Here is a 12,013-nt window from a genome sequence, read left to right as displayed (position 1 = left end):
CTCAAAAACCACCTCTAGGACCACATTCTCGTAATTGTCTCTTTATCCTTCTTGTTAGCTTAAGTACTCTGATAGTATAAGGACATGGTTGTCTTTCTCTACCTAGTTTGTTGGTTGCTATATGTAAAGGAAGATGTATGGATTAAAGGCATTATTGAATGATCATAATTTTGACGTTAAGGCATGTATTAAAAAATGAAGCCCAAACATAAAAATTAAGGCATGAATGAAAAGATGATGCCAGATATGAAATTTTCTATCTGATCCTCAATTATCTAACACAATCTAATTAAAATGAAATTAAATTGAAAGGTTGGAGATTATTTTAGTAATTTCCGTAAAAAAATTTAAGTTATTTAAAAATCCTATCATTGACTTCTATACGGATAAAACGATGAATGCTAAAGTACAAAATTGGATATAACATTAATTTAAAAATACAGTAAATGTCTTCCAGTAAAGAAATGTCTGCAAATTGGACTTTCTTATAGATCAAGTTGCTGAAAATTTCAACAAAAAACTTTATTACTTTAAGGCAAAAAAACAAAGAAAAAATGTCTACAAAAATGTACGATGATCAATTCTGTACATGTTGCAGTCAGTAAAAAGGCTGAAGCATCAATCCTGCCTCATAATCCCCCTAAACGAGAAGTGAGATCAAGGAATATATCCTCTCTGCATGGTATTGTAAGTCCACCATTTGGATGATGAAAACCATATTCTTCCTCTGCTTGACTCAACAAGTTCTGAAAAGAAGATTTATTTAAGAATGATAATGGGATCACGAATCGCTTCTTTTCTTGTTCTCCAACATAGACTTCACAATAACCTTTTGGTACATCTGACCCTTTAGAACCTGTGTGCCTGGCACTGAAGGAAGATCGTCGAATAATTTGTTTAGCTTGATTAATAAGAGGCATACGAATAGCCATGGCTGTCAAGAATGAATGAAAATAGACTTTGTAAATGCTTAGACATTTGAAACAAAGTTCATTGTAATTATGTAAAAGTTATCATATAGAAATCGGAAAATCTCTGCTGCACTAGCCTTTTTGATCTTGGGCATGAAAATTCTTACTGCAGAATAAAAGGCCTTCTTTAGTGCAAGGATTTTTGTATTTGCAGATATATTTTCATTTGGGGATGATCGTTTTACTGATGTGTAAAAGAATCGACATTGCTCAAAATTCGCAAGTAAAAGATATTTTACGACTTGTTGGAAAATTTGAAGTTTTGTCAAACTCCTAACATTTGGTTGCTCAGTTCTTTGTTACCTCTATTCTTTATCACTAATGAACTTTTAACAACTGTGTAAAACTATATTTTCCGGATTTCACATCTCTGCAAATGGGACTTTCTTATAGATTTTGCTGAATGTTTCAACTGGAAAAATTCTTACAGAGAAACCCTAGTTATTACTTTAGGGCAAAAAATTTCAACAAAAAATTTCTTATAGATCAAGTTGCTGAAAATTTTACCAAAAAAATTTCTTATATGAAAGAAAGTACAGCCAACCCTAGTCATTACTTTAGGGCAATAAAGCAATGAAAAAATGTCTACAAAAATGTGTGATGATCAATTCTGTGCATGTTGGAGTCAATAGAAACTAGAAAAGGCCTGACTCATATTTCTGATTCCGCAAGTATCATTGAGCAGTCCACAAGGACCCCTAAAACTCAAAACCCTACAACAGAATCTCACTCCATTCAGATCTACTATACGACTGAATGGAGAAAACTTCCTACGCTGGTCTCAGTCTGTTCGCATGTACATCCGTGGCAGGGGTAAAATTGGTTACTTGACAGGGGATAAGAAAGAGCCTGATGCAAAAGATGCCACCTATTCAACGTGGGATGCAGAGAATTCTATGGTTATGACTTGGCTGGTGAATTCAATGGAGGAGGATATAAGTTCCAACTATATGTGCTACCACACAGCAAAGGAGCTTTGGGATAACGTCAATCAGATGTACTCTGATTTAGAAAATCAGTCTCAAGTGTATGAGCTGACTTTGAAGCTTGGAGAAATCCGCCAAGGTGAGGATAATGTTACTAAGTATTTTAATTCCTTAAAACGTCTTTGGCAAGATTTAGATCTATACAATAATTATGAGTGGAAATCTCCAGAGGATTGTAATCACTATAAGAAAACGGTGGAGGATAATCGTATTTTTAAGTTTCTCATTGGTCTTAATGTTGAGTTTGATGAAGGCAGGATAACTGCTAGGAAAGTCGTCGCCTAGTAATGCTTGGAAAAAGGAATCTCATAAGTACAGTTGAGAATTCTGCTCTTGCACTTGATACTAATATTGGACGAGTTGATTCTAAAAGGACTGATGAGAAGCCTCGTATTTGGTGTGATCATTGCAACAAACCACGTCATACACGTGAAACTTGTTGGAAGATTCATGGAAAACCAACAAATTGGAAGGGTTCTCATGAAGGCCGATTCAACCGTTCTCCCGCTGCACACGAGGCAAAATCTGTTACACTTAATGAAGAGCATGTCACTAATCTTTTAAAGCTGTTAAACTCTAATCTAGGCTTATTAACTGCTCCCAATGCTTCTGTTGCGCAAACAGGTAATGAAATAAAAGCCTTATCTTCTTATTTTCCTCATCATTCTACCCCTTGGATCATTGACTCGGGGGCTTCAGATCACATGACCAGTTCTTCTTACTTATTTCATACTTATAATCCTTGTTCTGGTCATGAAAAATTCGTATCGCAGATGGCTCATATTCTGCAATAGCTGGTAAAGGTTTGATTAATCTATCTAAAACCATTTCCCTTAAATCTGTTCTTCATGTCCCAAAACTTGCATGTAATCTCTTGTCAGTTAGTAAGTTATTCAGAGATTCTAATTGCCGTGTTATTTTGTGAAACTCACTGTATATTTCAGGAGCAGAGTTCGGGGAAGATGATTGGCAGTGCTAAGTTGATAGATGGTCTCTACTATTTTGAAGATGCCTTCAAGAATAAAGAAGCTCGAGGTTTCAGTAGTATCAATTCTATCCCTAATAAAGATCAGATTATGCTTTGGCATTACCGACCAGGACACCCTAGTTTAAGAGATTTGATTGCTCTAAGTTCTTTTGCGAAAGCTGCATATTATCTAAAAATCATAAAACTCTTTATCCTTCCAGACCCTATCAAGCCTCTAAACCATTCTACTTAATACATAGTGATGTTTGGGGTCCCTCTAGAATTAAAACTTATACCGGTAGGAGGTGGTTTGTCACATTTACTGATGATACTCGTTTATGTTGGATTTATTTGATGAGTGAAAAATCTGAAGTTGCAGACTTGTTCACGAATTTTTACTCAATGGTGGAAACCCAATTTCAAACTAAAATTGGAATTCTTCGTACTGATAATGGAACCGAGTATTTTAAAAGAGTTCTTACAAGTTTTTTGAAAGAAAAAGGCATTCAACATCAATCTACTTGTGTTGATACGCCTCAACAAAATGGCATCGCAGAGCGAAAAAATAAGCATTTACTTGAAGTTGCACGTGCAATTATGTTTTCTATGCACGTTCCTAAATATCTATGGGGAGAAGCAATTTTAACTGCATCTTACTTAATTAATCGTATGCCTACACGTGTTTTAAACTATGTTACTCCTCTTGAACATTTCAAAAAGTATTTTCCCGAGTCACGTATTTTGTCAGGCATTCCTCTTAAAACATTCGGGTGCACTGTCTATGTTTACATATCCAATAAAGAAAGGTCAAAACTTGATCCTAGGGCTGAAAAATGTTTTTATTGGTTATGCCCCAAATAAAAGAGGATATAAGTGCTTTAACCGAAAATCGAGAAAAACCACAATATCTATGGATGTCATTTTTCTCGAACATCAACCGTTTTTTAAAAAGGGTTTACTTCAGGGAGAGGAACAAGAGCAAACAAAAGAAAATTTTTGGGATATGATGCCCACTCCTTTACCTAAAATTGTGGATAATGACATATTATCATATAAAGAGGATCTTGTTATGCCTCTCACTACTGGTAAAACTGGAAATCCTTGCATTGATATTCCAAGTATAACTGATTCTTTAACAGGGGGAGAAATACTATCTAAGGTTCCTATGGAACGGAGTACAGAGCTTCTGGTTTATACAAGGAGGAAAAATTATCAAAAAAGTAGAGAACCAGATATCCCTTCTGCACTAGTCCATTCAACAATCCCGGACATTGAATCTGAAAATACAGGTACTTCACATATGCCTTTACCTAGTGTTGTTAACAGTCCAGCTAGCCTTTCTCCAACTTCTAATAATTTGTCTGATCCAAATATTGCTTCTGATGATCAATATTCCTATAGCAATCAGGAAAGGAAAGCGTTCATGTACTAATCATCCTTTGTCCAAATATATGTCCTACGGTAAACTCTCAAAAAAACATAGTTCTTTTACATCAAAAATTTCTAATCTGTTTGTGCCCAGAAACATTCAGGAAGCACTTAATGATCCAAATTGTAGACCGGCAGTGATGGAAGAAATGAATGCTCTAAGAAAAAGTGGGACTTGGGAAATTGTTGATCCACCTAAAGATCATAAAATATTTGGATGTAAATGGGTGTTTACGGTAAAATGTAAAGCAGACGGAAGTATAGAGAGATACAAGGTAAGATTGGTTGCAAAAGGGTTTACTCAAACATATGGAGTAGACTATCAAGAGACTTTTGCTCCGGTCGCTAAAATAAACTCTATCCGAATACTATTGTCTCTAGCAGCTAATTTCAATTGGCCTTTACATCAGTTAGACGTCAAGAACACCTTTCTTAACGGAGAATTAGAAGAAAAGGTGTTCATGCGGTTACCTCCTGGATTTGAACAGGTATTGGGTCATGATAAGGTATTAAGATTAAAAAAGTCCTTGTATGGCCTTAAACAATCGTGTACATGGTTTAAGCGCTTTACTAAGGTCGTAAAGGGCTATGGTTACTTTCAAAGCCAAGCTGACCATACACTGTTCTGTAAACGGTCTAGGGATGGTAAAATTTCTATTTTAATTGTTTATGTGGATGACATAATTATAACAGGTGATGATCTTGAAGGAATAACATGTTTAAAGAAACGATTATCACAAGACTTTGAGATAAAGGACCTAGGAGAGCTAAAATATTTCCTTGGCATGGAGTTTGCAAGGTCGAGGGAAGGCATCTTTGTCAATCAAAGAAAATACATTCTTGATTTACTCAAGGGGACAGGACTACTAGGTTGCAAAGCTGCTGAGACTCCAGTTGAAACTAATATAAAACTTACACCTGCTAAGCCTGCAGATGTAATCAACAGAGAACAATATCAGCGTCTTGTAGGCAGGCTTATCTATCTATCACATACTCGTCCTGATATAGCTTTTGCTGTGAGTATGGTGAGTCAATTTATGCACTCACCTGGACAAGAACACTTCACCGCAGCCTACCGAATATTAAGATACTTGAAGGGAACGCCTGGAAAAGGTCTTATGTTTAAAAGGCGTGGTAATTTACAGATTGAGGTATACACTGATGCTGATTGGGCAGGAAGTGCCGATGCACGGTCAACATCAGGGTACTGCACCTTTATTGGAGGAAATCTTGTCACCTGGAGAAGCAAAAAACAAAGTGTTGTAGCTCGAAGTAGTGCCGAGGCTGAATTAAGATCTCTTGCAAATGGAATTTGTGAAGCAATATGGATAAAAAGGTTACTGTATGAGTTGAGAATTTCCATTTCAATTCCTATAAAAATCTACTGTGATAATAAAGCTGCCATTTCGATTGCTCATAATCCAGTTCTACTATTCATCTCATCTCATCTCATTCAACTATTCTGTTTTTTAATCCTCGTCACGACTCATCTCATCTCTTACTCATTCAATTTATCAGATTGCAAATTGTTTCTGGCGAGTAATTGCAGCTCTAAATTTCTATACATCTTTCTGCATAAGTATATATCACGGGACTCCACTTTGCTGAACTTAAAGGTAGAAATGTACCAAAAGGCCACTTTGCTGTTTATGTCGGAGAAACTGAAAGGAAGAGATTCATAGTCCCATTATCATATTTAAAGCATCGTTCATTCCAAAAGTTGTTAAGGCGGGCTGAAGAAGAGTTTGGCTATGATCATCCTATGGGATGTCTTACAATCCCGTGCAATGTGGAAACGTTCATTAGTGTGACTTTCAATTTAGGTTCCTCGAAATAGTGAAACACTTTAAATGCTTAGACTGTTAGACATTTGAAACAGAGTTTGTTGTATGTAAAAATTATATAAAAGTTAACACACTGTTCACCGAAGAAATCTAGTATTCAACCATTCATAACTCTGCTGCACTAGTCAAACTCATATGACAATATCTGTGAAAAAGAATGTTCCACTGATTCATAAGCCGTAGGTATTAAAAAATGAAGCCCAAACATAAAAATTAAGGTATGAATGAAAAGATGATGCCAGACATGAAATTCTATCTGATCCTCAATTATCTGACACAATCTAATTAAAATGAAATTAAATTGAAAGGTTGGAGATCATTTCCGCAAAAAAAATTAAGTTCTTTAAAAATCCTACCATTGACTTCTATACGGAGAAAATGATGAATGCTAAAGTACCAAATTGGATATAACATTTATTTAAAAATACAGTAAATGTCTTCCAGTAAAGAAATGTCTGCAAATTGGACTTTCTTATAGAAAAGAAAGTACAGCCAACCCTAGTTATTACTTTAAGGCAAAAAAGCAAAGAAAAAATGTCTACAAAAATGTATGATGATCAATTCTGTACATGTTGCAGTCAGTAAAAAGGCTGAAGCATCAATCCTGCCTCATAATCCCCGTAAACGAGAAGTGAGATCAAGGAATATATCCTCTCTGCATGGTATTGTAAGTCCACCATTTGGATGATTAAAACCATATTCTTCCTCGGCTTGACTTAACAAGTTCTGAAAAGAAGATATGTTTAAGAATGATAATGGAATCACGAATCGCTTTTTCTCTTGTTCTCCAACATAGACTGCACAATAACCTTTTGGTACATCTGACCATTTAGAACCTGTGTGCCTGGCACTGAAGGAAGATCGTCGAAGAATTTGTTTAGCTTGATTAATAAGAGGCATACGAATAGCCATGGCTGTCAAGAATGAATGAAAAATAATAATTTCTTGATGACTTGATAATTGAAGAACCTTAGATAGTTGAGCTTAATTGTTTTGATGAGTATCTGAAGAATTGCAAGTGTATATATAGATGCAGTTTGTAAGTGGAATATATCTCGACAAGAACATGAGTGGTGCAGGTACCTTACGTGGGGTTAGTGATAAACAATAGTTCATGGACTGCACATGGCTCTGTTTTGCAACTCAGCATCGAGAAGATAATATGGGGATTTATAGCCATTAGACTGAAATGAAAAAGCAGATGTAAATAAAAATACTGTTGGATCTCTATATTCAAAATCCGTATCTGTATTCTGTGGTTGATTTGCTGCTTATTAAGACTGTTCAGGAACATGTTTCAGACATATAAGATATGAAAATATACGACGTAGACATCTATTTATGTAATTACTGGGGCAATATGCATCCAACTGCTAATGTGGAGAGGGTATTGAAACAGTCAATTTAAGAAGATACATTGGAATTTTGTTACACATGGTTCTGCCTCCTAAAAACAACATAAGAAATTATGTAGGGCTTCTGATGAGTTGGTCATCAAAGGCGGTTACATATATAATTCTAACAACTGGTAATCAACTTGGTTATATTCGCGTTGATAGCTGAATATTTTTAGTTCATTTTGCAACAGTGACAAGTCTTGACAAAGCAATTCTTGTTTCTCTTATCTTATGGTATTGCTAAAGTACTCTCTTAACTGAGAAAGAAGATCGGCTACTTGTTGCTGTATGCAAAACTTATTGCATAGATAAAACTAAAATTGTATAAATCGGATAAAACTTAAAAGCAGTTTTTAAACATTACAAATATTTCACATCAGTATGAGGGTACAAAGACATAAAAAGTAATATTTGATTATTAACAGGACATTAAATTTGCGGATAAACACATGTGAATAATTAAAGGCAAAAAATCTAGAACAAACGTTTTCTGTAGCGAACTTATTGTGGTATTTAGCGCAGTAAGACAATATTTAGCGTAGTAAGACAAAATACACTAAACATCCTTGTCCGGTAAGTGTGACTTATCTTGGATTCACAAAAAAAACACTTAACATGTCTTACCACGCTTAATACACATGGTAAGTCTGCTATATCAAACACTTGCCGGGGATCAGGACCCCTAACTAAATTTTTTTATTTAAAACTTGTGTATAAGATTACTTCAAACAAAGTACAATTTGAATGTTTGTCTATTACGAAATGGAAGACCAGAACTCTCCTATTACTGATTCCAGTTGGTTTAGTTCTTTATCTAAACTATAAATCTCTATAAACTATGCAAAATTCATGAGTACCTGACTGAGAAACCTAGGTTTTAAATTCTAACTAGTTCAGAGTTCTTTTCACAGTATCAAGTATCGGAACATCAACTTTAGCATTGTAAACAACTATGTATGTAACTAATTAACAGTTCCTTTTTTACGGTGATTATCAAGATGTTTTTATAACTTCTGTTCTGTAAATTAACGATGTGGATAACATAGAAATATTGTTCACATTTTGGAATTAGTTTTAGGTACACTTGTACTTTCTTCCCAAGACAAGACATTTGTTTATAGAAATATTGTTCACATTTTGGAATTAGTTAAGAGTTTTGCTGTTTATGTCGGAGAAACTGTAAGGAAGACATTCATAGTTCCATTATCATATTTAAAGCATCGTTCATTTCAAGAGTTATTAAGGGGGGCTGAAAAAGAGTTTGGCTACGATCATCCTATTGGATGTCTTACAATCCCGTGGACTGTGGAAAAATTTGTCAGTGTGACTTGTAGTTTAAGTTCCTTCAAATCGTGAAAATAGACATAGTAAATGCTTAGACATTTGAAACAAAATTCATTATAATTATGTAAAAGTTATCATACAGAAATCTGAAAATCTCTGCTGCAGTAGCCATTTTGATCTTAGGCATGAAAATTCTTACTGCAGAAGAAAAGGCCTTCTTTATTGCAAGGATTTTCGTATTTGAAGAGATATTTCCATGCGGGGATGATCGTTTCACTGATGTGTAAAAGAATCAACATTGCTTGAAATTTGCAAGTAAAAAATATTTTAGGACTTGTTGGAAAATTTGAAGTTTTATCAAAATCCTAACATTGGTTGCTCAGTTCTTTGTTACCTCTACTCTATATCACTAATGAACTTTAAACAACTGCGTAAAACTTTATTTTCCACATTTCATATCTCTGCAAATGGGACTTTCTTATAGATTTTGCTGAATGTTTCAACTGGAAAAATTCTTACAGAGAAACCCTAGTTATTACTTCAGGGCAAAAAATTTCTTAGAGATCAAGTTGCTGAAAATTTCAATAAAAAAATTTCTTATATAAAAGAAAGTACAGCCAACCCGAGTCATTACTTTAGGGCAATAAAGCAATGAAAAAATGTCTACAAAAATATGTGATGATCAATTCTGTACATGTTGGAGTCAGTAGAAACTAGAAAAGGCCTGACTCATAACCCCCCTAAGCGAGAAGTGAGATCAAGAAAAATATCCTCTCTGCATGGTATTGTAAGTCCACCATTTAGATGATGAAAACCATATTCTTCCTCGGCTTGACTTAACAAGTTCTGAAAAGATGATTTGTTTAAGAATGATAATGGGATCACGAATCGTTTCTTTTCTTGTTCTCCAACATAGACTGCAAAATAACCCTTTGGCACATCTGACATTGTAGAACTTGTGTGCCTGGCAGTTAAGGAAGATCTTCGAAGCATTTGTTTAGCTTGGTTAATAAGAGGCATACGGATAGCCATAGATCTGAAGAATGAATATGAAATAATGATCTCTTGAGGACTTGATAATTGAAGAAATCTCAGATAATTGAGCTTGGTAGTTTTGATGAGAGTATCAGGTGAATTGCAAGTGTATATATAGATGCACTTTGTAAGGGGATTATATTTCGACAAGATCATGAGTGGTGCAGGTACCTTACTTGTGGGGTTAGCGGTAAACAATAGTACATTGGCATTTTGTTACACATGGTTCTGCCTCCTAACAACAACATAAGAAATTATGTAGGGCTTTTGATGAGTTGCTCATTAAATTCGGTTACATAATTCTCAAAACTGGAACAACTTGGCCTATGTTTGCACTAATAGCTGAACATTTCTATTTCATTTTGCAACAGTGACAAGTCTTGACAATCTTGTTTCTCTTAACTTATGGTACTGCTAAAGCACTCTCTGATTGAGAAAGAAGATCGGCTACTTGAAGCTCTACGCAGAACTTATTGCATAGATGGTTTTACTTGTCACTGGCTTACCTAACTAGATAAACTGGCTGCCACTAGGAAACAATTTAAGGTTATTCCCAAACTGATCATGACTCAGTGTCATGATCCATGACTCTGTGGCATTTTGTTGCAGTTGGTTCTGTCTCCCATCAACTGCAGAAGAAGTCTTGTAGGACTTGTTATAGTATGCTAACTTTATTTTAACCAATTTTTAGATGTTGAAATGGAAAAATCTTTGCAAAGAAAAAATAACTAATTTAAGCACTGCTACAGTTCTTTGATTGGTCATCAAACAATCGGCTATTTGAAGTACAATGGAATAAGTTAAATGCCATTTATGTATACTATGCATTTTAAAGAAAACCGTTAAAGTACATGGTATTGGAATCTAGCATAGCTGCATAGGCTGAATGAAAAAATGTCTACAAAAATGTGTGATGATCAATTCTGTACATGTTGGAGTCAGTAGAAACTAGAAAATGTTGGATTTTAAACGCAGCAGGGGAATGGTAAAACACTTTTACACATACAAAATCCAAATAAAAACATATAAATCGTGAATAAAAATTTGAGGGATCGAATCTAACCTTTTAAAATAATTCGGAGACAACGATCAGAGATCCTTAGCAGTTGCTCCTCAAGTGTGAAACACTCCACCGGTATCCACCAAGAAAACGATGCTAAGGAGGAGGAAGAAGGTGGAGAGAATTGGGTTTTCCAAACTTTTTGGGTTTTCGGGTTCGATGTGTGTTAGAATAAAATAGGGTCTATAATAGTGTATTTATATGCAAAATTTTCAGTTCCCATAAATATATTATTATTTTCCCATTATATTCTCATTAATAATTAAAACACCTTTTAATTATTAATCTTTTTCTAAACACTTTAAAATAATTCTCTCTCTTGATTTAATTTCCAAAAATTAAATCCTTTAATTAATAATATTAAGAACTTTTCTTAATTAATTTATAATCAATTAAATCTCATTTAATCAATTATTAAATTTGCCAATTAATTATTTATTTCACAATAAATAATTATTAGCCATTATTAATTAATTCCTCCACCAATAAATCATTCTCTTTTTATGGTGTGACCCTGTAGGTTCAATATTAAGCCGATAGTAGAAATAAATAATAATAAAACTATTTTATCATTATTTATATAAATTCTCTAATTTATTAAATATGATTAATTAATCACATTTATTCTACATCGTGAGTGATGCTTCTCAACATATCGGGACTATCCGGATAATATGAATTCACTGCTTAGAATACCAAGAACCTGTCAGTGAATAGTTTCCGTACAATAAACTCCTTCTACCCTACAATGTCCCGATTAAATACAAGGCATGGATCTCGTGTCAAGCCTATCTAATTCAATCAGTTTGCTTACCATTTACTATGCGTAGTTCTATGCAAATTAGAAACTCCTTTCTAATTTCATTTACTCTGGGCCAGAGATTCCTGAACTAGCATAAGTGGATCAGCCTTGAACATTCGCTTCCTTCACTGAAGGGGTAGATTCTTATTATCATACACTATCTTCGTGTACAAATTCACTATACCCAGAAGAGCCCTAATAATGTGTCCCTGGAGACTAAGAACTAAACCAAAGCATAG

The 12,013-nt window shown here is 34.5% G+C and overlaps 3 protein-coding genes across 3 annotated transcripts; 1 reads left to right on the top strand and 2 right to left on the bottom strand.

Moving 5' to 3' along the window:
* Nucleotides 1-1,765: 1,765 nt before the first annotated feature.
* Nucleotides 1,766-2,242, top strand: LOC141705392 (uncharacterized). Its single transcript, XM_074508381.1, has one exon. The coding sequence runs from the start codon at nucleotides 1,766-1,768 to the stop codon at nucleotides 2,240-2,242; it is 477 nt and encodes a 158-aa protein (XP_074364482.1).
* Nucleotides 2,243-6,578: 4,336 nt separating this feature from the next.
* Nucleotides 6,579-7,362, bottom strand: LOC141705378 (auxin-induced protein 6B-like). Its single transcript, XM_074508367.1, has one exon. The coding sequence runs from the start codon at nucleotides 7,106-7,108 to the stop codon at nucleotides 6,806-6,808; it is 303 nt and encodes a 100-aa protein (XP_074364468.1). The 5' UTR covers nucleotides 7,109-7,362; the 3' UTR covers nucleotides 6,579-6,805.
* A 1,953-nt stretch (nucleotides 7,363-9,315) lies between these two features.
* On the bottom strand, nucleotides 9,316-9,986 carry LOC141705379 (auxin-induced protein 6B-like). Its single transcript, XM_074508368.1, has one exon. It carries the CDS (start codon nucleotides 9,907-9,909, stop codon nucleotides 9,607-9,609), a length of 303 nt encoding a protein of 100 aa, XP_074364469.1. The 5' UTR covers nucleotides 9,910-9,986; the 3' UTR covers nucleotides 9,316-9,606.
* Nucleotides 9,987-12,013: the final 2,027 nt, after the last annotated feature.

The sequence above is a fragment of the Apium graveolens genome, unplaced genomic scaffold (assembly GCF_009905375.1).
Source record: "Apium graveolens cultivar Ventura unplaced genomic scaffold, ASM990537v1 ctg8851, whole genome shotgun sequence".
Taxonomy (NCBI): Eukaryota; Viridiplantae; Streptophyta; class Magnoliopsida; order Apiales; family Apiaceae; genus Apium; species Apium graveolens.
This window is presented reverse-complemented; position numbering and strand designations above follow the sequence as displayed.

What these genes read in the sequence shown, in the direction of transcription:
- LOC141705379 (XM_074508368.1), bottom strand. Translation starts at nt 9,909, where the DNA reads ATGGCTATCCGTATGCCTCTTATTAACCAAGCTAAACAAATGCTTCGA.
- LOC141705378 (XM_074508367.1), bottom strand. Translation starts at nt 7,108, where the DNA reads ATGGCTATTCGTATGCCTCTTATTAATCAAGCTAAACAAATTCTTCGA.
- LOC141705392 (XM_074508381.1), top strand. Translation starts at nt 1,766, where the DNA reads ATGTACATCCGTGGCAGGGGTAAAATTGGTTACTTGACAGGGGATAAG.